General features: G+C 41.8%; 2 protein-coding genes across 2 annotated transcripts in view; one reads left to right on the top strand and one right to left on the bottom strand.

The window, feature by feature from the left end:
* The first annotated feature begins 1,539 nt into the window (after window positions 1–1,539).
* Window positions 1,540–10,671, top strand: TM4SF4 (transmembrane 4 L six family member 4). Its single transcript, XM_063132121.1, has 5 exons — window positions 1,540–1,887; window positions 2,513–2,602; window positions 5,445–5,587; window positions 6,530–6,710; window positions 8,876–10,671. Exons 1-5 carry the CDS (start codon window positions 1,717–1,719, stop codon window positions 8,891–8,893), a joined length of 603 nt encoding a protein of 200 aa, XP_062988191.1. The 5' UTR covers window positions 1,540–1,716; the 3' UTR covers window positions 8,894–10,671.
* A 13,603-nt stretch (window positions 10,672–24,274) lies between these two features.
* The window catches only part of WWTR1 (WW domain containing transcription regulator 1), a 105,746-nt gene continuing 102,953 nt past the window's right edge, over window positions 24,275–27,067 (bottom strand). Inside the window, exon 6 of the mRNA XM_063132077.1 lies at window positions 24,275–26,265. Within this exon, the coding sequence (XP_062988147.1) occupies window positions 26,081–26,265 (185 nt within the window). The 3' untranslated portion in view covers window positions 24,275–26,080. The remainder of the gene's footprint in view (window positions 26,266–27,067) is intronic.

Raw genomic sequence — 27,067 nt, 5'->3', positions numbered from 1 at the left:
TTGGGCGGTATAGAAATGTAATAAATAAATTAAATAAATAAATAAATAAATAAATATCTCTATCTCATGAAGAGATTATTTTGGTTTATTAGACCATATCAGAATATATATGCCTCATAGTTAAATCAGTGGGTGTTTTTTCACCTTGTACTTTATACATCTAATATCTATATTACATCACTGTGAAATATTGTGTAATGGGTTTGGTTTTCCGTATTATTCACCTTTAATGGAGCCAAAGAAATTAACTCACCAGTATGTGCAAGAGATAAAAGCTAGCAATGATTTAAACGATAAGTTGGATTGAGACTGGGATCATCCATAGCTAGACCTAAGGTTTATCCCTGGATCATCCAGGGGTCAAACCTGTTCATCTAGGTGACATTCAAGGGATCCAGTGCTCAGGCAGGGACGAACCCTGGATGATCCCAGGATAAACCTTAGGTCTAGCTGTGACCTTTGTCATACTTAGAGTGGACCAGGGGTGGGCAACCTGCAGCCTTAGAGCCCCATGAGGCCCTCACCCTAATTTCAAAAGCCCCCTGGATGTGATTAGAGACTTCTTGCAAAACTGACCTGTCTCTTCCCTGGCTGGCTAGGAATGGGTGGGGGAGGAGAGAAAAGACAGTTGGTTTTATACAACATGCTTACTCACACTCAGTGGTTGAGTGTGGATTGTTATGTTGAGCCTTGGGCTAACGTGTTGTCTGAATCCTGGCCATTTTCCACAGGGTGGCTTGTTAACCATGCAGTATAGCTTGTTAAACACCATGAACCACCCAACAAAAACCATGAGTTCTCAAGGTGTCTTGTTTTGATAAAAATAAGCCACTACAGCGTGGTTAACAAGCCACCTTGCAGAAAATGGCCTGGGTTCAGTGTGTGCTTTTCCATTGAGCCATTGTCCATTGGAAATGAGACCAACTAATTTTAATGACAGCTATTTAGGAGTAAGTAGGGTTACAATCCTAATAGTTAGAAATACAGAATTCTAAGGTGAGTATGCAGATTCTTGGCCTGCTCTTGCATATAAAACAGTTATTGAACAATGCAGAGAGAATGACGAACAAACCTTTGCTCTGGTTACACAATTTCTGTGGCTCATCTGAAAGTAAATCATTATTTGATTTACAGCTTTTATCTTGTTCTTACTCTCAAAATAGTATCTATTAATTATTAGTGTATTCCCTCATACAAACTCTTGGGGACTCCCTCTGAAATTACTAGGGTTAAGCGAGGTAACGTCACACTGACAATTCATTTTTTTTCCTACCATGGTTTGGAATCTAACACTTTTTTCTTTCGTCTGTGTAGTAATATAGGAAACACTTTGCCAAAAAATAATCCCCCATCACTGGGAAGGGTATTTTCCAATAATCTAGTTCCAAGCCACTATCTGTCTTCTCCATTCTGGTAGAACATTAACAGAGATCCCTGGTCGTCATGGCAAATTCATAATCTCATTGGGGAAGAACGGGGTGGGGTGAAGAGATGCAGAAAAATGAGATCATGACAATATTGTCTTATAAATAATCAGAGCACTGGCTTTTCTAGCAGACTGTAACGTCTGCAAAGGAAACCATCCCAAGCTGCAATCCAGGAACATAAGTGGATTGGGGTAAAATTTAACAAGAGGCTCTTATTTAAAAGACCAAGGGGATCCAAGGAAAGATTTACATCCTTCTCTAGTGGAGGTTGCAGTATTGCTTTGGAATCATGTGTTGCGGAAAGTGTGCAAAGTGCCTCGGAACTATTCTCATTCCTCTGGCTGTACTGTGTACCATTGCCAATATTTTGTTGTTTTTCCCTGGAGGAACGATTCAAGACAGTGCCAATATTTCCGATGAAGTCTGGTACTTCGGAGGGATCTTGGGTTCTGGTTTACTGGTGAGTACATCAAGTGCAACATCCTCTTCATTTAAACAAAAATGGTCTACAATGTACAGAAATTCCGCTTCAGATATGGTACAGCCTGCACTGGAAATTGGGACTGCCACTGGAAATTCAAAAATATCACTGGAAAATGAAAATAAATATTATATTTAAAAATGTAGGCAACATGTAGACAACATATACCTCTTCTACAGAGTTGTCTTTGATAGATAAGAAGCTAAGCATTGCTTTGCTGGATCAGACCAATATACTACTAATTCAGCATCATTCTATGTACACCAGTGTGGTATAAAGTTGCTTCTGTAAAAGAGATTGTTGATCAGTCTTAATTCTTTTGTCTGCTGTTGATCAACCTTAATTCTTTTGTCTGCTGTGATATTTACAGCCAAATACTAACCTTTAAAACCTGGGAGTGGGTCCCATTATATTCAGTGGGACTTTTTTCCATGTTGATATGTTTAGGATTAGATTACAGTGGTCCTGCTGGTTACTGTTTGTCAACTGCATTATGTTTGTCAACTGCAATAATGGTAATCCAGAAAAAGAAAGATGATATTTCAGACTTCCGATTAAATGAAACTAACTACAAACCTCAAAATGCATTTTCTGTTGACATCAGATGTTGTTTCCTGCCCTGGTCTTTTTGGGTCTTAACAATAATGATTGCTGTGGATGTTGTGGTAATGAAAGCTGTGGAAAAAGATTTGCGGTAAGTATAAAAGCCTAACTTGCAGGTAATATCTAAGATAGAAATGTGTACTCCGCTAATCACCACACAAACATTTGATCTGGGGTGCTTTCATAGGGATAGTTCATACTGCTATCAGTCAAATGACATTGCATAGCTATTTTGTCTTTTCTCCCTTCGTGAGTTTTTTTTTTATAGAAAGAAGCAGTAGCAACAGGAAAACACAGGAGGATTACAAGCTGAAGATGGTCGTTGTGTTTCCCCAAGCAGGGGAGCCCAGAAGCAGGAGATAAAGACAAAAGCCATCTCCCACCCATGGTTGTACTTCGGTGACTAGGGGTTTGTCACTGCGGTTGCTTTGCAGTAGTGGCACGTCATCTACATGATGTAGCCGCCATTGCGAAGCCATCCAGGGGCAAACCCTGGAAACTCCGCTCCAAAAAAGTTGGGCAATTACCCCGAGTTTTTTGGCAGCAGAGGCGGCCCCTTGCCTCTAAAAAAGATTTTTTTTAAATAAAACCGGGGGGGGGGCTGGGCGGAGGAGAGGAACAGTGTCGTTCCTCCCCCCTTTTTTAATTTTATCATCTCTATCTGCGGAGCTCCGCAGAAACAAATAATAAAAATAAATGCAGGTGGGTGGGGAGGAATGGACAGTCAGAGGAAGGAGACACTGCTTGGTCTCCAGTCCCTCTCGCATCCTCCTCTGGCTGCCTCATTCCTTCCCCCGTTTTTATTTTTAATGATATGAATCTGCGGCGCTCCGCAAATAGAGCTTATAAAATTAAAACAAAGGGTGGGGACAGGCAGCCAGAGGGAGGAGACATGTTCAATTCCTCTCGCGTCCTCCTCTGCTTCCTCGTTCCTCCCCCGCCCGTTTTTTTTCTTATATGAATCTGTGGAGCTCCACAGATACAGCTCATTATTTTTTAAAAAAAAGGGGGTAGGAACAGCCCCATTCCTTTCCTCCCCCCATTTGTTTGTTTGTTTGTTTGTTGTTTTTTACTTTTCAAGAGGCGCCGGGAAGGAAAAATCCCACTTGCCTTCCTTCCCGTACAGATGCCAGGAAGGAAGGCAAGTGAGGCTGCAAGGTGCCTGGTGGCGCCAAAGCACCTCCATAAAGACAGGGGCCTGTATTCAGTACAAATTCTCAGCCTAGAAGTTCCAAATTGGGGAGAATCCAGCTTACACACAGGGCCTTATATCTCTACAAATAAATGGGCCACATTTTTTTATTTCATTTTCTTAAAACAACAACACCACAATCTAAAAGTTGAAAACTCAGGACAGAGGCCTAGAACAGGGGTATCCAGGTGGATCAGGATCTGCTGGTATACCTCTCCATGATTTGCAATAGATCAGCAAGGTTTTCTGGGTGCCAACTGTTTAACAATAGCAGCTGAGGAAAAAGAGGGAAAAAGCACCACGAAAAGGCTGTAAGAAAAAGAGGCTACAAGCTCTGGTGCTAAGAGATGTCAAAAGAAATTTCTTTATTTTTGTCCGAAATATAAAAATGTTCAAAAAAACTTTCAACCAAACTTGAACAACGCTCAACGTTTTGGATCCGGAGATCCTTCGTCAGGAGCTGTACAACAAAATAAATTACTTTTTGAAGTAATTATAAATTTAAAACCTTCTGGATATTTTTTACAAAACCGCAGTCATGTTCATTCTTTCTCCATCCACAGTCAAACTGTTCTGGATGAAAGAAGCTTGGGGTAACCAGGAATGGATTTTGATGTGGAAGGATTGTGAGGTCTGTTCAGTTCTGGTACTTAAAACAAATTTCTGGGCTCTGGATGTGTGTCTTTTGCATCAGGCTTTAGTTGGTGGGTCTCAAGGTAAAAACAAAAAACGAAGTATATTCCTCAAGGCTGAAGGTTGCCTATCCCTGATCTGCTCTAGGGATGGCCATGCCAACTACTTTAAGTCAATGAATTGCATCACTCAAGGCTGTACGTTTGAGGACTTTACTCTTGGCTTCTGCCAGCATGTGATCCCTTAGTAAAGTTTAGTTGATTTGGATACGATGACCTCTTCATTTATTTATTCTATTTTTAATCCGCCCAATAACCAGTTAAAAGACTAAATGCCATACAAATACTAAAAAATATAAAATACAATACAATTATTTTAAAGTACACAGTACAATACAACAAACAACACATGAATTGATAAAACAGCTATATTTCAAACCAGATCTCTATAAAATGCCGGGGGGGGGGGGGAGGCATTTGCCTGGCACCAAAAAGATAACAATGTAGGACCTAGGTGAACCTCTTTGGAGGGGGCATTCCAAAAGTGGGGTGCTACGACTGAAAAGCCCTCCCTCTTTAGTAGGGTGACCATATGAAAAGGCGGACAGGGCTCCTATATTTTTAATAGTTGCATAGAATTTCAGCAGGTATCATTTGTATATATGGAGAACCTGGTGAAATTCCCTCTTCATCAGAGCAGTTAAAGGTGCAGGAGCTATACTAGAGTGACCAAATTTAAAAGAGGGCAGGGCACCTGCAGCTTTAACTGCTGTGATGAAGAGGGAATTTCACCAGGTTCCCCATATATACAAATGACACCTGCTGAAATTTCCTTTTCAATACAACTGTTAAAGATACAGGAGCCCTGTCCTCCTTTTCATATGGTCACCCTATCTTTAGTCATCTAGTTTCCCTCGGTGGGAGCACCTGGAGGAGGCCCACCAAAGAAGACCTAAAGCTCTGAGCAGGTACATATGGGAGGAAATATTCCTTTAGACTCCTTCATATGCCAGCTGTGAGGCACAGGAACTGCAGTTCTGCAAACACGCCAGCTGGATGATTTAGGATGGACTTTGACTTCACCTGTCCCTTTCTCTTGTTTCTGGCAGATGTTTAGTTCTATAATATTTGCTGCAGTGGGAATATTGGGCGCTGCATACAACATAGTCGTGGCATCACTTGGTGTGCACAAAGGGCCTAAATGTCTCACTTATGAGGAAAACAACACATGGTCCTATCCATTTAATCATGGGTAAGTTATTTTTGAACTCAGGTGCAGGGCAGCAGAATTGGGGGTGAATAACATTGCTATAAGTTACTGACAATACTAAGGTGTTTGCTGAACATTGTGGACCAATGGGTCACTCCCAATCATCAAACTGTTTCAAAGGTAGATTGTTTTATTTTTTTCCTCTTCCCTCCCCATCCCTTTTTCTTTGTGTGTCATGTCTTTTTAAAGTGGTAAGCAGGCAGGGACTGTGATGACGTAAGCAACTCTGGAAGCCCTTTTGGCGGGGTGTGTGGAATGAAACTACTTTAAATATTTGTTTTATTTATTTATTTACAATATTTATATACCGCCCCCGTTCAAAATTTCTGGCCGGTGTACAAGATAAGATAAAATAAAATAAAAGCAAAATAAAACACCTTAAAATAGATATTAAAAGAAGCAAAATGAAAGGTGAACCGTAGCTGGTCATTAAGGAAAGGCTTCCTGGAACAATGATGTTTTCAGGAGGGGCCAAATTGGGCAGGGCAGGGAATTCCATAGGAAGGAAGCCACCACGCTGAAGGCTCTTCCCTTGGGGGACGCCAAATGATATGCATAGATCTGCCCTGGATTCTATAAGTCTCACACACACATACACACACACACACACTAGAATGTGTGAGAGCAAGGTAAACAACACAGAGTGACACAAGGGATGCTTCCAGATTAGGCTTTTATTGAGCAATGGCCCAGTCTCATTCGTAGACTTTTATGGGGGTCCAGACGTTGTCATTTTCCATAACTCTCCCATTTTCTCCTCCCCCTTTTCCTGTCTTTCCGTTACAAAAGGAAAGATGGAATAGCCACGCAAAATGCCTTTGGATTGTTACCTCTAGGACCCTCTGTCTGGAAGCACTCAGAATGTGGGTAACTTGTTTTTTATATAGACAGAAAGATTCATACACCTTTTTCTTTTTCGCATAGTGATTACCTGGATGACAAAACACTATGGGAGCTTTGCAAGGGACCGGAATCCATCGTGACCTGGAATCTGACTCTCTTCTCCCTGCTGATGATCATGGGTTGCGCACAGGCAGTGCTCTGCCTCTTTCAGGTTATCAACGGACTCTTTGGAGCAATCTGCGGGGACCATAAATGTTGCGAGGTAAGACTGCATGTGTGGCCCACAGAATATACAAGTATTCCTGACACCCCTTTACTATAGAATATAGGAAGCTGCCTTTGGTCCATCTAGCCCAGTATTGTCGACACTCACTGGCAGCGGCACTCCAGGGTTTCAGGCAGGATTCCTTCCCACCCCTACCTGGAGATGCTGAGAATTGAACCTGGGACCGTCTGCATGCAAAGTATGTGTTCTATAATAGGAATATATGTAGGTGTGTTACACTGAGTGACAGCATTGGTCCATCTAGCCCAGTACTGTCAACACTGACTGGCAGCGGCTCTCCAGGGTTTTAGGCAGGAGTTTTTCCAGTCCTATTGGAGATGCTGGAGACTGAGCCTGGGCTCTTCCGCATTCAAATCATGCGCTCTATCCATTCAGCCCTGGTCCTGCCCCATAGTATGGTCCTGGACTATGTTGATTGGCTTACTTTTTTCTTACTGTTTTTCTAATTTACCACTTCTTGAAGGTTTGATACCAAGAAATAGGAAACATCTCCCCATATGTTCTACCCAAACTGCCTTGAAATAGCAAGGAAGAAAAGGACGAATCAACTTCCCTCTAATCCCCAGCATAATATGTGATGCAGCCTTAGTAATGGCATGCAAATAGTATGTCGGGCAGAGCTGTACCGTACTGCCTTGCCTTACTGTACGCAGCAAGTCAGGTTATGCATAATAGCCCACTAGCTGCTCCTTAAACCCCTATTTTTGTTGCCCAACAAGGAATATATCCAAAACCTGTTGGGTCGCAAAATAGAGCCTGTCTGTAATGTTCTGCAGGAGCGTGAGTTTCTCCCCAATCCTTCATAGGCTGGCTGGCTGTTATTTTAATAATGTATTAGTTTTTATATGCTTTAATCCATTTTATGTATTTTATAATATTTTGTATTCCATGTTGTTCCCTGCCTTGATCCAGAGGGAGAGGAGAGTAATAAATAAATATAGTAATAGTAGTAGTAGTGTTGGAAGATGTTACTTGAGAGAGTGCTGCATATTCTTGCCCCAGCATGTCCTGGCTCTTGACTAAGATAATGCTCTGAATTGGGGACAGGGGAGAAATCTCAGAAGAGCAAGTTTGCTCTACACGGTAGCCCTCTGAAGAGATAAGCCACAGCCAGTGTTCCAGCCCAAGTCCCGTCTCTCATCTTCTGTGCCTTGGAGAAGCGCCATGCAATGTAAGATAGGAAGCAGCGACTAGGAGGCTAGAGGGAGAAATGAGTGAAGGGCTTTTTGAATGCAGCAAGCTCCTAGCCGCACTTGAAAAACTTGGCAGCTCATTCCTAGCATGGCCAGGGACCTACTTTACACAAGATAGTCCAGTATTTTGGAGAGGTGGCAGAAGACAGTCCTCTATTTGATGGGCTCTCCAGTCCAAATCTGGTCTAAAGTCAAATAACGTAGGGTGACCATATGGAAGGGAGAGGGGATTTCACCAGGTTCTGCATGCATATAAATGACACCTGCTGAAATTCCCTTTTCTACACAACCGTTAAAGATGCAGGAGTCCTGTCCTCCTATCTATATGGTGTCCCTAAATAACCATCAGAAGACAGAGCAGTGGGGGCCTTGAAGCTGCCCATCAACAGTTAGACTGAGCCCACAGGTTATTATTTCTAAATTTGCCTCTGTATATAGTCAAATGTTATAGTGTCCCTTTTGGCTTCTTTTTTGGCGATGTGTGATTTGGCCACCTCATTCTTCCTAGGAATAAAGGACTTAACGGTGTAGGAGCATAGATGGAGGCTGGCTGAGATATCTTGGCTTTAGATATTAAACAGCACCCCCTCCAAATTAAAGCTCTCTTGATAGCTTCCTCCCAGTCGAGGCTGGTAGCTCCTATGTCAGTGGGGTGGTGAATCTGTTTTAGTTTCAATCAAAACCAGTCAGACCTCTAAAGGAGCTATCCAAGGTGGTGAACCCTATCCACAAACTGGGTTCAGTACCTTGGATAGCTCCTTTAGAGGTCTGACTGGTTCTGACTGAAACCCACAGTGGATTCACCGCTCTACTGACATAGAAGCCACCAGCCTCCACTGCTTCCTCCTGGATTTTTCAAATAAATCTCAACAAAACATCACGATTTTTAAGACTGTCAATCAATATATGAGTGTTCATTTTTATTTTTATTTTCCTCTTTTATTTTAGGGAAACGGAGCGGTTTAAAGCATTTGAAGGCTGCAGAAATCACCACTTACAACATAGAAATAGACTTTCCTCTCAATATCATGGCCTAAGCGGCTTTACCAGATCTAAGATGAAGGGCCTTTCCTCATTGATTCAAAGGAGTCCTGATTGCCTTTTACTTCCTTTTGACTCCTGTTGACATTTCACATCTCCCAATGAATTTAGCAGCGATTTGAGCTGTATTTTTTTGTATAATACTTTTTTTTTTTCTGAAACAAACCTTTGGGGAAAGAGCTGGAAATTGTGCAGGAACTGAGAGCAGGAAATTCTGTACTGTTATGGGGGTGGGGATACCAAACCCAGCAGGGTGAATGCAGCTGAATTTGCCCTGCCCCACATATTCTTAGGAAGTTAAACCCCTTTCTGTTCTTTTACCATGTTTATTTCTCGACTAGGATCCACTCACTCCCTGCCTGACACCTCTCTCCTTCTAGGCTGCTATTGGGCAACCTGTTGATATTATAGATCACTTTTACAGCAGTGGAATAATTAGGGTTGCCAGGTATGCACATAGGCAGAAATAAAACGGTCTGTCTCTCCCCCCCCCCCCATCACTCCATCTCTATGGTGGGTAAAAGAAAAAGAAAAAAGCTCTGTCTATTGATTTCTGTTTCTTACTGTACTTCCAGTGGAGCCCTCAAGTGGCCGTGAAATGGCAGCCGCTTCGAAGGATCTGTCCTGAGGCTGGGGGCATTTCTTTAGGGCAGTTATCCTCAACCTTGTGCCTGCCAGATATTGTCAGATTACAACTCCATGCTGGCTGGGGATGATGGGAGTTGTAGTTCAATACATCTGAAGGGCACCAGGTCACATAAGGCTGCTTTAGGCTGTGAATATGCATACCCATCAGCACCACACATTGACCTGGTTAACACAACACGATAGCCCATTGTGGGTTAATTTTCCCTTGAGGAGCCGCAGTGCATTCCAGCTGCCATTATGAATATGCAAGCCCTGTCCAGGAGTTGCTGCGGCTGGTCGTGTGAACCCAGCTAATGGGGTATTTGAGCGTTACACAATCCTCGCATAACCCACGGCCTGTTTTGGGATTATGCAAGAGTTGTTTAACCCTCAAATAAACAATGGGCAGTTGTGTCATGTGGACTGGCCTATAAATATGACCTGTGCTGGGTCTTGGTTGTCAAGTGGCAAGAGGACAGTCCTTATGATTCCAGAATTCTGGCCTTCCTGAATGGACTGAGGGACCTGGCTGAGGGACTAGCCCAGTCCATCTTTGCATATTCAGAAAGAGCACCAAGATTTACATTCCCTTAAGCCAAAGGAGTCTTCTGTGCTTTTGATTGCTACATGTCAAGAGAGGGTTAGCTGAGACAGCTTTGCCTGGCAACCAGGAGATGAGAAGCCCCACCTGGTACACATATCTATTAAAAGCACAGAAGTTTCTTTGAATTGCTTTGAACTTATGAGAGTTATTGGCCTGTTCTGGCCCTGCTCATGACGGGGTTGGGGGGAACCATCAGCAGATTAATTTCTTTGCCTTTCAAGGCTCAGGAGCAAGGCCAGAGGAAAAACGTTGGCAATCCTGGTGGTCAAGCATCAGGTCTCATGGTTTCTGAGCACACCAGCTAATGCAACTTCAGCTGCCATTTCATTATTGTCCTTGTTTTATTTTATGTGCCTGGAGCTACAAGTCCACACGCCTGTGCCATTTTCCCAAAGATATCTTTGTATATACTAATATCAAGAGCATTGTACTGAGAAAAAGTTCTGTAAGCCATTAAAAGTGTTTTGTTTTCCCTTTTTGTATATGCTTGTTATGTGCTAGATATGTTATGCCCAGGGATTCTTTTGCTGACAGAGACCGATGTTTGAGTTTGAATCCTTGTGAATGCCCATAAATGCTATTCCTGGGCACCAGCCTTCCCCATCTGGTGTGTTCCAGAAGTGTTCAACTGCAATTCCCGTAATTCCCAACCAGCTGATTGGCATAGGTGTGTGCAAGGGGTGTGCAGGGTGTGCCCAGGCACACCCTAATGTCTCAAGCAATAATGTCTCTCTGCCGGAAGCCATATTTCAAAGAAGCCAGGAAGAGTGCCCCTGAAGGCTAGTATCTCCTCATAAGACCCTCCTCCAGACAGTGTCACCACAAAGCCCCACCTATGCTGGGGCTTGACGAGTATCTCCTCCTTCCCTCCCCCCTCACCTGCAATGCCCCTCCCCTGGTCAGGTAATCTGAACAAGCAGTAGGTCATCAGTGTCTATGGTGTTTAATAAATGAATAAAAATAATGTCCTTTATGATTAAGTATTCAATAAATGTTCACCTTTTAAAAAAATAATCCCTGGGTTGTACATCCTAATGAAATGTGCTGTGCATGCCTGTGCTGGTTGGGAATTATGGGAGTTGCAGCCCAGGTTGGGGACAGTTGCAGACACATTTACTTAGAAATATGTCCCATGGGATTGTGATCTTCAGCCTCCAGATCTACCATGGCAACATGTCTTCTGTTCACTTTTAAATACCATCCTTTGTGTGAGATTTTCACAGTTAGGTTATATTCAATGAGCAATCACATGTATGAATGTTTGGAAATCAAACTGATAGTGATCTCAAGTGCTGGTCCTTATGTGGTCAAAACTGCACTACCCACACAGAAGAGGAACATAACAGTTTTAAAATCTCTTCACTCACTGCCAATTAGTTTCTGGGCAAAGTATAAAGTGTTGGTTATCACCTTTAAAGCCCTACATGGTTTGGGTCCAGGCTACCTGCGGGATCGCCTTCTGCCATACAATCCGCCCCGCATACTCAGGTCCTCTGGGAAGAATTTACTCTAGTCAATAAAAACAAGGCTGACAACTCTGCCGCTCCCAGATTATGGAATGACCTGCCGAGAGAGATTCATCAACTTAACAGTTTTCTGGATTTTAAGGAAGCTATAAATACTGATCTCTTCCAGCAGGCAGACTCAGTTGAATTTTAAGATGCCTTTTAATAATGTGCTGCTTTTAATAATGTATTAGTTTTGAATATTTTAATTATGTGTATTTTATGGTGTTTGCATTTGTGTTGTAGCCTGCCTTGATCCAAAGGGAGAGGCGGGTAACAAATAAAATTATTATTATTATTATTATTATTATTATTATTATTATTATTATTATTATTATTAGCTTTGGTGGTGAGTGGGGGGATACCCTGAGATTTGCAGTAGTGCAAAAAAAAAAATCTTTAGGAAAAAAAGACCCTTGGGGTGGGGAGAATACCAGCCCAATCAGTAATGAGCCGCCTCAGTGGGAATGGAATGATGACCGATTTGGAGTGGAGTTGGGAGTGAGGGGACAGAAAACTAGTGGACAGATAGTATGGAATAGAGTGTCTCAAGTCCTGAAATGCAGCACTCTGTGCTGTAACATTTAGTTACAGATCTCAGTTGTAAAACAAATCCCAATATGTTGCTGTTCTAGCATCCTGTCATATTTCCAGTTACTAGGACTCAAGCCCCCCTCGCTTGACCCATACTAGTTAAATCCAGTGACTGGGGGCCTGATATGGGAGATCTGTCCATGGATCTACCAGTATCTGGTTTTGGTTAACAGCAGCTGCAGGGGATTTGGATCAGGACCATGGAGCTCGAGTTAAGAGGTGGGTTCATCCTTCCTCTGTGCACTTTTCCTAATTGAAATCTCACACAAGTTTCAGTTGGTTGCAGGGAGGAGGAACAAGCTACCCATTTTGTTCTTGTCTTTTCCCTCCATGGTTAACAGCAGCTTTGGGAGATGATTTCCACTGAGGAAATAGCACAGGGGTGCCTCTGCTTTTAACTGAGGGGAATGATGGCAGGAACAGCCCATGGGGGATTCCCCATCCACCAGGTTTTCCCCCCCAGGTCCCACTCCCTCTCCTGGCAGGGAAAAGCTCTTATCTCCGAGCAGCCACTGATCAGAGATAAGAGATTTTCCTTGCTGTGCAGTGACAAAGGGAGCCTACATCACATCTAGTTTAGCTCTGCATCAGATGCTAAAATACCTTCATCCAGATCCTCACTCCTAAACATACATCAAAACCAAGAATATTACAGCCAACATTTCCTCTGCTGCAGCCACCATACCATGCCTACCAAGGAAAATGAGTTGGCCAGCCCTGTCACTAGCCCAGGCACACCCTCAACATTAGTTCAGCTTGCTCACCTCAACTAGCTGTTCTAGACTCCACAGTTTTGCTGCCCATAGAAGATTGCCTAGCTGATAATAAACTTGAATGCAAACATATTTATCTCTGTCAGTGGACTGGCAAACATCCCAAGACATTTGGATAACCAGAAGTTCCACGACACCAGCGGTTTGGGTTGCCATGTTAAGACCTTCAGAAAGGTCCTATACTTTTAAGGGTATATCACACTGCACAATTGTATTGTGTTTACATCTGTTTAATTGTCATTGTCTCCTCCACAAAAAATAGGGAATTGTAATTTGATGAAGGTCCTGAGAATTCTCTGTTGGAGATTTCCAGCACCCTGCATAGAACCCTTTCACTCAGAAACATCTTCCCAGATCACCTCCATGCCTCCCTCCCTCCCTTCTTTCCCATAGCTCACCAAAACCCACCTTGTTTGTTTATAGCCTTTCCTCTGACATAACCCCTGGTGAATTATTCACAGGGTTGCTTAGCATTACGTGCAACGTGACCATAGAATCATAGCATCAGAAACAAATAAATACCTCTTTTGGCCTCCTCTCCCTCTGTCATCTCCCCTATTTTGAATTCTAGACACTAAGCTCCTAAGGTTAAGCATCTTACTTCTTTAATTTTACAAAGCAGCGGTGAACAACTTGTGGCCCTCCAGATTTTGTGGCCCTCCAGATTTTTGGCCTACAACTCCCATCAGCCCTACCAAGCACAGACTGATGGGAGTTGTAGGCCAAACCAACTGGAGGGCCACAAGTTGCCCACCCTTGAAATCAAATTATATACACATTAATGATTCTGTTTAAATGCAAATAAGTAATGCAGTTCCCCAGATTCCCTTGGAAGAGGGAGTTACTATTAAACCAGTTGCAATCTGTGGGGTACAGATTATGTTCTAAAGCAGTCTTTCCCCACCTGGCGCCATCCAAATGTTTTGGACTTCAACTCCCATCAGCCTCAGCCAATAAGGCCAAGGGTCAGGAATGTTGGGAGTTGCTGTCCCTAAATCTGGAGTGCACCAGGTTGGAAAAGAGATGCACAGGAATCAGAAAGAAAAGTTCCTTCTTGGGAAGCCACTCCCATCTTTGAAACGGTGTAACAGGATGAGCCACTGCTGGTGGAATCTTCCACTCTTGAAGCTGCAGGAACAGCGGTGTCGTGGAGCTGGAGTTCACAGGGCTGCTGTAGGGTGACCATATGAAAAGGAGGACAGGGCTCCTGTATCTTTAACAGTTGCATAGAAAAGGGAATTTCAGCAGGTGTCATTTGTATATATGGAGAACCTGGTGAAATTCCCTCTTCATCACAACAGTTAAAGGTGCAGGAGCTATACTAGAGTGACCAGATTTAAAAGAGGGGCAGGGCACCTGCAGCTTTAACTATTGTGATGAAGAGGAAATTTCACCAGGTTCCCCATATATACAAATGACACCTGCTGAAATTTCCTTTTCAGTACAACTGTTAAAGATATAGGAGCCCTGTCCTCCTTTTCATATGGTCACCCTAGCTGATGTCCTTTGCCACCCATCTCAGAATTCCCTGTTCCCTCTGAGCATAGTTGCAATTCTCACAGTAGCTGGCAGGAAATGAATTTTCCCAGCAACAATACTGTTCCCTGTTGTAATGCAAAATATTTTTTGGGGGTGGGGGCGGCTTGGTCTTGAATAGGCCATGAAGATCCATTTGCTTTACAAAAGACCTGCTCCTGGTGGAGATAAAATTGCTAGAACTAGTTTGTTGATATGGATCAACACAGCTGCCTGAATTTTCAGATTCTCCTTGGGGGTGTGGCTATGGAGACTGCAATGATGAGCACCTGCACTTCAAGATTACCACTACACCACTGCATAGGAACCCTCCTAGATCATGTTGGGAAGTGAGGGCAAAGGCACAATGCCCGCCTTCATTCCCCACAATTGAGGCAAAAGAGAGGGCAGCAGTCAACAGTGCACTCTGTCAGCTGACAGGTTGCGTTAGAAGATTCCATAAGCCATAAATTCTGACCCACAGCCATATGCTGAGCACTCCCATTCCAAACAGAAAATATGAGCTCTGTAAATATGAGTGCCAGTTTCCTAATACGAACACTTGGCAGTCCTTTATCATGGTTAAGCCACGTCTAATGCAGCAGATTTCTCCCATTTTATCCAAGCAGATAAGGGATAATAAAACTGATAACAATCCTCATTGGGAGCTACAGCGACCTTGCTGACATGAAATTCCTATTTTAGATATTTCTGAGGGAATATTTACTCTTATCTTTCACTGATAAACTGAAGGGTAAAGGGTACCCAGGAATAGAAGGTGGTTGTTTGGATCCTATGGCAAAAGCAATGCTAGGGTCCAGGCTTTTGAAGGCCATTGGGGAAGATGCCCTCAATGGGCCTCCTCCCTCTATAAGTCTGTCTGTTCATCACCACTCTCACCAGCTGCTATTGCTCCTTATCCTCTTTTCTTTCTCATCGTTGCTACTACTTGCTTACTTGACAGGCAAGAGAGCCATTGAGCAACTAGGCAGTGGCATCTATTGCTCCTCCTTTTCACCACCTCTGTAGAGTCAGCAAGAGCAAGAAGCAAGTGAATAATCATTGGTGAACAGGAGGAACAACTCCAGGGGGTTCTTGTCAGTGGGGCCCTGCTGGGGCTGGGGCCCTCAACAGGTGCTCAGCCATGCCTACCATTGATTTCAGCCCTGTGCAATGGTATGTTCTGCACTATCTGAACTAGTATAAAATTATTTCCTGTGCCCACCTGGATTGAGTTTTTCAGTACAAGGCAAATGCATGCCCTGCCCTTGCTTACAATACACATATTCTCCTGTTAAATAGTGATGTGGGTGTGGGTGTTCAGAAGTGGCTGTTACCCAAATGCAAGTTAGTCATGGAGTGGTGAACATGTATTACAACAAATTTGGACAAGAGGAAGAAACTTTAAAGAACAGTGTGCTATGGATCTGGGAGGCAGCCAACTTTCTCTGCTCTGATAGATCCTCTTCTTTACAAGGGTTTGCTTGCGCTTACACGTCAAAAGAGCTGTCCGGTTTCAACAAGCTACAGCATTGCAGCTTGTTGGAAAAGAGAGCTTAATGTTTAGATGCATATTGGGAAGGGAAAGGATAATATTTTGCTTACTGATGAATTCCCAGTGGGGGTGATGAAATATAGATGCTCTTACTCTGTTTAGAATAAAGGGGTTCATCATAGAGTAAGGACATAACAGTCCTGCCAGATGAACCAAACATCCATTAAGACCCTATTTCCCACAGTGGCCAACCAGGGGTCTCCTGGAAGCCCATAAACAGGGCATGGAAGAATGAGCCTTCTTCTGTAGTTGCCACCACCCCTGTAACTGGAATTCAATGGCATATCACCTCTGAACATGGGAGTTTCTATTTAGCTATCATGACCAATAGACATGGATAGACCAATCCTCAATGAATTTGTCTAAAGTCATCTAGGTTAGGGCCATCGCTACGTTGTGGAGCAGAGAATTCCAAAAAGCAGTTAAGCACTGTATGAAGAAGCACCTTCTTTTGTATATCTGGAATGTATGCCTGATTTTTTGTTGTTTTATTAATTATTATTATTATTTTCTCTCTTCTCACTTGTGTTAGTTTTTCTAGATGAACATGATGGGCTTTGCCAAGTCATGCTGTCTTTTACTGATTCAGAAATTTCCTGACTATTGAACATGTTTTAAGTATGACTGTTGTGGGTGTGGATGTATTTTGGTAGGCCCTCCTCCTCCTCCTCTCCTCAAATAGCCTGATGAGGGAGCAAAACTTCCCTCTACCATACTGTTCATAATTTTATACACTCCCATCATGTTACTGCCATCCCACCTTACTCTGCACAAATAGCCCCAAACATTGTAAGCTTTTCTCGTAGGGAAGTAATTCCCGCCCCTTTTCTGTACCTTTATAAGATGGAGCAACCAGAACAGTACACAGTATTCCAAGTTCAGTCATGCAGTGATTTCTAAAGGCATTACAATATTGGCAAGTTTCATTTTTCTATCCCTCACATGATAGTCACCATTTTCACAATTGCTCAAACAGGGAAACAAGGAGCAAAAGTCCATTGCTTTTCACCATTACTCTGGTAAAAGAGGGTTTGTTTAGTGGAAGCTAAAAGGGATACATTATATACTCAGCAGTGGAATGTATAATGCAGCCTGCCCTCTGAGAAGAAAAATACCTAGCAAGCAGTTTGCTGTGACTCTCGAGGACACCTTGAACTGGATCTTGATAAAAAGTCCAAAACATTTACTCTCAGGTAAATAATTGATGTACTTTAGAATAAAAAATGCATAGTATTGCATTGTAAGTCCCAGTGTGTTCAATGGGGTTCTGTAACGAGTTTGTTAGTGAGCAGAAATATGGACTTCACAGAGTTTCAAAATGCTGCTAAGAGACTTGTGTAGCCTAACACAGTGAGTAGATTTTATCAGGCTTTAGCTGACAAGAGCAGGCCTCATTCCCAGGATGGGCCTCTCATAGTTATGTCAGCCTTTTCTCATCAAGTCTTATCTCTGGATGAGCTGGGAGGGTTTCACTCCTAACCAGGCCAATTATTTTTCCAAGCTTAGAACCTGAGAGAGGGACCCCACCCCACCCTGCTCCTTATGAGAGTGGGGACAGATGCAGCCTGTCAGCACCTGAGAGAGAGGCAAGCAGCTCACAGGGAAGCCTATAGTATCCAACGTGCAACCTTCATGCTTCCGCTTCACTTCAGGAAGAACTGCACAACTGGCCTGGAGAATGTGCTTTGGCTCAAAGGGATGGTTTCCATCTATTGTGTGGGGTGGGGGGCAATAGACCCCCCAGCTATGAAAGCTTGATTAGCTGGAAGAAAGTGCTAACTTTCTTTGCATGTATATATCCTGCGTCCATTTCCCATCAATTAACTGTCTAGCATTTGTTCTTGCTTAGAGTGACCATATGAAAAGGAGGACAGGGCTCCTGTACCTTTAACAGTTGCATAGAAAAGGGAATTTCAGCAGGTGTCATTTGTATATAGGGAGAACCTGGTGAAATTCCCTCTTCATCACAACAGTTAAAGGTGCAGGAGCTATACTAGAGTGACCTGATTTAAAGAGGGCAGGGCACTTGCAGCTTTAAGTGTTGTGATGAGGAGGAAATTTCCCTAGGTTCCTCATATATACAAATGACACCTGTAGAAATCTCCTTTTCAATACAACTGTTAAAGATACAGGAGCCGTGTCCTCCTTTTCATATGGTCACCCTATTCTTGCTGCAGACTACAACTCCCATCATGTGATGGCTGGGGATGATTGAAGTTGCAGTCCAACACAACTGGAGGGCACCAGGTTGGGAATGTTGGTGTAAGACAAAACTCAGCTCCATTAAAAGTCTGGTTTCAGGTTTCATTTGCAAATGGTCAGAGACTGTTGTCAAGCTCTGAAATTCAAAGCCAGTAAGCAAGTCTAATTTAGTTGATAGAACAATCAAAATAACTTGGAGGCATTGAAACACTATCAAAAATACACTGTCTGAGCAATAATGTTATATCAGATATGATTGCATATTTATAAGTATTATTGAAACCAAGCTGGAAAGGAAGAAATGTACTGCCCTCTTGTGACTGTAAAACAATCAATGTAAAACTGACTTCATTTTATTTCTGGAGCACATGACTGCATCTTTGGGCACTTTTTAGTTTCTCAAGGTAATATTCCGCCGGTGGGAACATGCCTCCTTGGGAGTGCAGTCGTTCAACCTTCAGTGAACTCTTCTACAGTGGATCCTCCGAAAGAAACAGCAGAAGCTGCTTGGGATGGATCTGATGCAGATTCAGCCCCAAGAGGAGATTGCACCCATGTTTGTTTCCCCAATGGAAACCATTCTATGGGCTATGTCATACGTGGGTTTTGGGGCGGGGGGGGGGGGAGAGAAACAAATCTCTATCAGAAAGGGTTTTTTGGTAAAATGTTTGAACAGCAAATATGTCTTGTGCCCGATACAGAAAGCAGATTGGATCAGGACTAAGGCAGCAATTCTATGGGTTTGGGATGGCATCCTGGGTGCATAGGAGAAATCAGAGGTGGGATCTTGGAGCCAGGATGTGAAGAACTGCCTCCTTCCATATGAACATACCCATAATTTGCAAGCATTATTGGAGGCTCTGTCATACGTCCCACCACCTAGAGAAGCTAGGTTGGTTGGTATTAGAGGCAGAGACTTTTCAGTAGCTGCACCACTGTTGTGGAACTTTCTGCCGAAGGAGAATGGCTTCTTCCTTATTTTTCTTTAGACTGGCAGTAAAGTCTTTTCTGTTCTGCTGGGCATTTCATGTTGAATAATATTCTATTGTTCTTTAATTCTATTGCTACTGTGAAGGAAGGCTAGGGTTCATCCAACCTCACTGCAAGGTAGGCTCTGGACTAATCATCTGATTGCAGACTCCCACCTCCCTATCCCCATACCAGGATCATATTAGCCAGCCTTTCAGAGAACACACACACACACACACAAACCCCAGACTAAGGACTGAAGCAGATTTTATTAAAAACACTAGCATGTAGGGCTTCAGTCAAAGACACACTTAGCATACAGACAAGAGAATGCAGAGGGAGGGGGAAAGAGGGTGGGTGAAGGGAAGACGCTTGAGGTAGTTCAGCAGCAATTAAAACATTAACCACCACCACCCCAATCACTCCTCAAAGGCAACAAGCATTCCCTGGAGCAACCAGGCACTAAAACACAAAAAAAAACTTTCTAAATTCGAGCTGTAACCTGACTCGTCGGGGGGATCGTTACTCATATGCAGTTCCAGGGAAGATGCCCCCTTCCCCGTTGCCCACTCCTTTATGCCTTTTGGGCCAGCTGGTACCATGACCCATTTTAGCCAATCCCATGCCCCATTCGGGCCTCCGGCTCCCCCCTCCTCTTCGGCTGGGGCCCTTCCCACTAGGCCACTTTTCTCTCAGCTGAAACCAGTCAACACCAATTTCTGTTGGCCTTGGGTCGAGCTGATAACTTCCCAGGTGTTGTTTTTTGGGAAGAGAGCTTCGCAAACTTTTTTCCAAGATGGTCCTTGAGAGCTGTTCTCTTTAGCTCCTCTCTCTTTGCCAAGAGTCAAGAACAAGACCGCAGCCATCTTGGCCGGTCTTCTCAGCTACACGTACATTTTATTGTATAGTGTTTGTTTTTTGCTCCCGTTTCTTAGTTTTACAAAAAGGTTTAATATTTTTATTGTACATCTCCTGGGTGGCTGATAGGGAGAGAGTGCAATTAATACATTTAACGAATGAATTAAGTGATCATTTATGTACATATGAAGTTGCCAGGTTTGTTTTTCCAGGACCTGTTTCTCTTCCTTTAACAGCAGCTGGGCATATAGAAGTGAAGGTATTATTTTTCTCCACATCTCCTTGCCAGGAAAAGCTTCAGCTCCTTCTTTTCATTGGCCTTGTATGGACATAATGATAAACTATATTTTATTATTATGTGAACAAGCCTGTGTGAGCTTTGACCCTCTTCTCTCCTCCCCTGGTGTGGCCAAGAGGAGATCCAAAGCTTTCACTTGCATGTTTAATTAACAACAGTTAAGTGTTATTTTCAAATGTTTTGAAGTTGGCTTGTTTTGATAAATCAAAGTTAAGACTAACTAGAGTTTAGGGCTTGGATGTAACACTAAACTGTGATTAGTTAAAAATGGAAACAAAAGCTTCTGATGTCCTATCTAACGTGGCAGATTGGAAGAATGAGCACACAGGTCTAAGGCTCATAGAGGCTGGTCCATATAACAATAAACCATTATTGTTATGACCAAACATAGCCATTGTCAGATGGTTGCTAGGCACCAGAGCGGAGCCAGTAAAAAAAAGAGGTGCTATGTGCCAGATGTCTGAACCAAAGGGGCATCTTCTTCTGTAGTTCAGATTCCTCATCTTATTTCTAGTGGCAATTTACAACTCTGTTCAATGAGATGAGTTCTAATTTCTCTCTCTCCAAACAATGAATGAGTAACATTAAATAAGCAGGCACACAGCCAGGAATTTTAAATCCATTTCTATTTATTTATTTTGAACAATATTAAAGAAATATTTTTTTAAAAAAAACAAAACAAAAAACCAGAACCAAACTCTGGATACAACTGTTTGATCTGATCAATTTTGAAGCACACATTATGTATGCAAATTATTCTACATTGAAAACAAATGCTCACACAAGATGGCATATAGCATAACAAACTGATGTAAATTTTTTTTTAAAAAAGTATTAAAATATTAGCACATAACATGGATGTAGTGTATTAGGAAAAAAGAAACATTTGTTTCATCACCCATTCCCTTACTTGAAACAGTTATTTAATCCCCCGAACTCGTAAAAAAAACAACATTTGTTTTTCCAAAGCAATCTTTTCCAATAGTTACCTTCTAATACAGCAGTTTTCAACCTTCTATTTTCAGGGAACCCTTTCCATACCAATAGGGGCATTTTTGTGGGCACATTTATCACAGGGCACTGGCCAGCCCTACTGGATCTCATTCTCACCCCACATGAGCTGAGAATGAACCCTAGAACAAATTCAATACTCCTCTATTAGAGGGGAAATGTTTTTTATGGGTCTTTATTGTATTACATTTCTATTCCACCTGTCCTCCAAGAATTCATGGTGGCATACATGCTACTTTCCCTCCATTTACCTTCACAACAACCTTGTGAGGCTGAGAAAAAATGACTGGCCCAAGGTCACCCAGTAAGTTTCATGGCTGAGTGGGTATTTGAGCCTGGTCCGACGCTGGCCGTGATGGTATACTGGCTCTCGCTGCCTTGCAGCAAGCAAGCTCTTTTACAAGAAAGCCCATCAACCATTAATTTACATCCTCATTGAGGAACTCTTAATATGCTTCCCAGGAATCACAGGGTTCCCCCTGAACTCAGTTTGAAAACCACTGCTCTAATAGTATTCCCAGATCACAAGTTATCAACACCCCACAACTTGCGTATAATCAGCATTTATGCATGCTGCCATTCAGCATCCCTGATCAACAACGTCTCTGTTCCAGTAGTGTATTTTTTCAATTGTCGAAAGAAGTAGTTTAGTGTAAAAACTGAAATAGATTTCACAAACCGAAGTCATATGTTGACATTTCGTCAAATAATTAACATTAGACTCAATTAGAAAGAACTCTGCTCATGTTTGCATTGCAAGCCTATTTCAAAGCTTTAATTTTTTTTAAAAAAGGGGACTTCGCTAAATAATCAAAGTCCCTGTTCTCAACCACCCCACATTTCTGTGAACATTAGAACAATACCCCAGCCCAGCCCTTCATCTTCATTATCATTTGGTTTATTAATTTAAAAACACGTTCTGGCAGGGTTTTTTTTACAATCGTAGTTCAAGGGGTTTTATTATTATTTATTTATATAGCACCATCAATGTACATGGTGCTGTACATAGTAAAAGAATAAAACAGCAAAACCCTGCCACATAGGCTTACAATCTAATAAAACCATAAGAAAACAATAAGAAAGGGAAGAGAACGCACCAAACAGGCCCAGTGGACAATTTTGTTTTCACCTTTTGTCCTAACTCTGACACATTGTCTTTTTAATCACAGTCACAGGAAATTAGGGGGCTTGTAGAAGCCCCGACATCCACCCCACACCTGATTCTCAACTCTACCTCATCACAGTATAGCTCTAAACTCCCCAGTGAAGATACTCTTTAAATTTTCATCACAATCCAATGCATGCCTACTCCGAAGTAAGTCCCACTGGGTTCAGCAGGACTTACTCCCAGGTAAATATGTTTAAGATAATTGAGCAGAGCTTCCTAATCAAAATTAACTTCAGCTGGTTCAAACTTTACCTTTTGGGGGGGTTTCATTCTCCCCAGGGGCAAGGAACAAGAGAGAAAAAGAGAAAGGAAAGAGTGGTACCATGAGCGATATATGACACTATCACTTTCTTTCACGTTTTCCACATTCTTCTCTTGCCTAGACCTCTGATCCAAAACTCCAGAGGTACTCCAATAAAAGTAAGCATCCCCTACTGACTTCTAAGGAGGCAGCTCTTCTAGGACAAACAGATTCATACATGGAAGTGTCCCTTATGCTCAAATGTATGGGAAATAACTTGATGTATCCTGTCCCATATGCAGATGGATATGGTGGTGCTACATGATGTTGTTTGCAGTGCTCTAGAAATGGCATCACTTACCCTTAGGACTGAATTTTGTTTCCTGGCTAATTTTGGGGATGGTGTCTTATTGCAATATACTCCCCTGCTGCTACATTCCCTGTCGAAATATGGCCAAAATGTGCCTCCCTGCCATCAAAGTCCTTTCTAAGCGACTGCCACCTTACATGGAAGCCATTCTGATTTATGCTGAACTCTAGGACCAGTTCTTCGAAAAGAATAGAGGGAGAATTCTATAGCTATAGCTTGTGCTACTTGAAAAGAATAGATGGTGGACGTTTTAGATGTATAAACTGGCACATAGAATTCTTTCCCCTCCTCCTATGAGCAATTAAGGCTGCAATCCTAAACACACTTGCTTGGGAATAAACCAAATTTAATTCATTAGGGCTTACTTCTGAGTAGGCATGCATAGGATTGCACTGTAAATGCTGGAACTGGCTCTTCAAATGTAAACATATCAATCCAAATCCTCCCTTGGAGTAAACCAACCCTCTTCCATTAATCCCTTCACTAATTTATTTCAGTTATGATCCAAGTATGCTATTCTATAACTACAAACTCCAGCACTGTGAAGTGATCCTATATAATTGTGGCATTGTTTCTGCATCTTGTAAGTGAGCAAAAAAATGAAACAAAACCTAATTTAACTTGAACAACAATGATTTCCATGAGATTTCCATCTGACCCTAAAAACTTCGTTTTTTGAGCATGTAACAAAGAAAGGAAAGGGGAAAAAAGAAGCTAATTCACATAACTAAAAGGTAAAAATGTCTTAGCACTGCCAGCTTTTCATTTTACAGCTGATATCCGTAAATAATGGAAATGCAATAATATTGCTTGAAGACAGTTCTTACTGCTCTCTTAATTATTAATTCTATATGTTAACTGAGCAAAAGAAAAAGGAAGAAGACCTTTAAAACAAAAGGGAAAAATGCCCATTGAAAATAGTTTATGCAGGTGCAATAATCTGCTAAAACAAACTAAACTCACAACTACCTACTTTTCCACGGTTCACCCACGAACCCACCCCACCACCCCTGCCCTATATAAAAATGTATTTTTTTCTGAGTCAAAAATTGAACTTCATTTCTCTTGATCTTTCATCAGCTATGTTTAAAAGTTTTTTTTTGTTTTTTTTAAACTAACCTGGTGCGGTCAGAACAGCTACCTTCATGCAACAATTCTCCCATAAGGTAGTATTGTTGATCAGTGGTGTTTCTCTATGTAGGCAATTCCCCTGATCTGTCCTTCTAATACCTCTAGTATCACTATCTGTATTCCCTGCCCCCGACCAAGTCCTTCCAAGTCCACATTCTAATGACTTCAATCTCCCACCCATTTCACCTGCCTTTTGCTCAACTAGTCTGAAAAGAAGGGGGGAATAACCCAATCCACTGACCAGTACTGAACCTTAAGCATAGCAAAGTCCTATGCCTTTTGCTTGCCTTACATATCATGTATTAAGAGGCCTGTATTAATTATAATGCCTTCCATAAAAGATTTTTTTTCAATATAAAAAAGCTTAAAATTCATAGATTATAAATAATATCAGTTAAAAATACTTAAGGAACTCAGGACGTCATTTGCATTTCAGGGGAAGTGGGGATTTGAAGTCTTTGATGCATTCTCAGTCCCAAATATCAGCTATTGTTAAAACGCCTTATATGGATATGATAGGTATGGATAGGAATACAACAAATATAGTGCCTTGTGTCCCATATGTCAGAAATTACAAGCAATTCGCTAAGAATCTTAGCATCTTCGCCATGCTGACAAAGAGATGTTGGCTTATCACCTACCTGATAAAGTGAAGCTTCTGTTTCTAGCTTTTAAAGTTTCATCAACAAAATACATAATTATTGTTTAAAAAGGTAACAAGGCTTTACAAAATTAATTTCTTCTGCATTCAGTAATGTCAAACTGTGCCACATTGTTGCCCTGAATTTAGAAAATGTGTTTTGCTGAGTATTTGTCACAACTAAAAGTTTATTGCTTTTATATTTCATTGTAAAACTATAGTGTATTTAAAACAAATAAACTGTACTGTTGTTGTTGTTTAAAAAAGTGACCTGTTTGTAATCACATTAAAATGGCATTGATTAGTACCAGCCTGGTCTATTTTACAATATTGTAGTAGTGTAAAACTGTAAGCAGAGCACTTTCAGTTTGGAAATATGTCTTATCTATACAACCATAAAGTAACTGTGGAAAAATGCAAATAGTATTTATTATGCCTTAGCAAGTTTTTTAAAAGAGATCCTGTGGCAGAATTGGAATTCTAAAAAAAGATGCTGTGTGCTCCATACTGCATAAGTTTACTTAAAAACACAATGATTTTTAAAGCTCTGGTTATATAGATAACAAGCATTTGGTACAGTCATCATAAATGCAACTGTAGAACTGCACTCAACTTGATTACATGCAAGGGTTTATGGTTGTTGGAACCAAGCTACCTTCTGCAATCTAAAGTTTCTTGCAGTCAGCATGCTTTTTTTTGGTTAATTAAAATGGTTGTGTGTAACCAATGACCGCAAGTTCCGACATGGTGCATAAAGTAAAAAAAAAAATGCTCTCATGTCCTCAAAACATTTCTATGTAACTAAAGATGAACACTTATAGATGTGTGTAAGTAATTCTACTTCTTAAAAATAGATATATATCTATATATATTTATATATGTATATTTGCATATATTTCATACTTAAGTTATTGTCAGTGAAATCTAGACCAAGATTCATCGACATAAAGTGGGTCTGGCAAAAGTCAGTAATGAATCAGGCTGGTTAGCTGAGGGACTTGTACGTGCTTGGCCTTAATTTCTAGAGGGAAAGGAAATGTTGCATGAGCAGTTACAGCCAGGTGAGAAAGGGCTCGTTTTTGTTGAGGACTGATTCCACATCATTAAGGATGGGAATCAGGTCTTCAGACTCCAATGTCCCAAGGTCAACATTTGTTCCTGGAAGACAGTCAAGGAAGTCGGGGAAACGGGTCTGTTGAGGGTTGATGTTCATGGGAGTCTGCACTACATTATCTCCTGCAAAAGAAGAGAAGAAATTACTGAGGCACGGGCTTCTTCACCAAGAGATTATTTTGCCTATAACACAACACTCATTGTGTGTTAACCACAAACAACCCATGAAGAGAACTTATGGTTTGTTGTTGGGTTGTGAACTTTGGGTTGTTCATGGTTAACAAACCATGGTTTATTATTGTGTTCAGACAACACAATAACCCATCATGTTTCAACAGCAGTCGATGATTCAACGACAACTTATACTCAACCCCTACTCAAACTTTGAGTGTGGCTTATCATATTGTCTAAACCCAGCCTTTCAGTTAACCGCAAGTAGGCTTGGTTGCTCCCCAACCCCATCTCCCAATCTAGACTTCCTGAGGGCTATTAAACTTAAAATTTGATTAGGCTCATTGGCCTGAGGGTATGTGATGCTGTTACACTGTGAAAACTAAGTAGGTCTCATCTTTGTTATGTCAAGAGACTGCCTGGTAGACCTAATTAAAACCACAGTTCACAATCACAACTGCAAGAGGGAGGCTACCCTATGTTGTTATCCCATGTAGATGCAGTTTGCATGTGCATATGAAACCACCTGGGCAGGTCAATCTTGTGGGTCTTTTCCCAAACAACTGGTGTGTGTGTGTGTGAGAGGGAAAGGGAAAGGAACCTCAGTTGATTTTAAGCGTAATAAATAAATTAGTGGACACAGTGACACAACACAATATTCCACACTCAAAGTTTGGGTATGAATTGAGTTTGCATTGTTGAACCGTGGTAGTTGTTGTTGAAACATGGATAATTGTGTTGTCTGGACCCAGCC

Source organism: Elgaria multicarinata, chromosome 8 (assembly GCF_023053635.1).
Source record: "Elgaria multicarinata webbii isolate HBS135686 ecotype San Diego chromosome 8, rElgMul1.1.pri, whole genome shotgun sequence".
NCBI lineage: Eukaryota > Metazoa > Chordata > Lepidosauria > Squamata > Anguidae > Elgaria > Elgaria multicarinata.
This window is presented reverse-complemented; position numbering and strand designations above follow the sequence as displayed.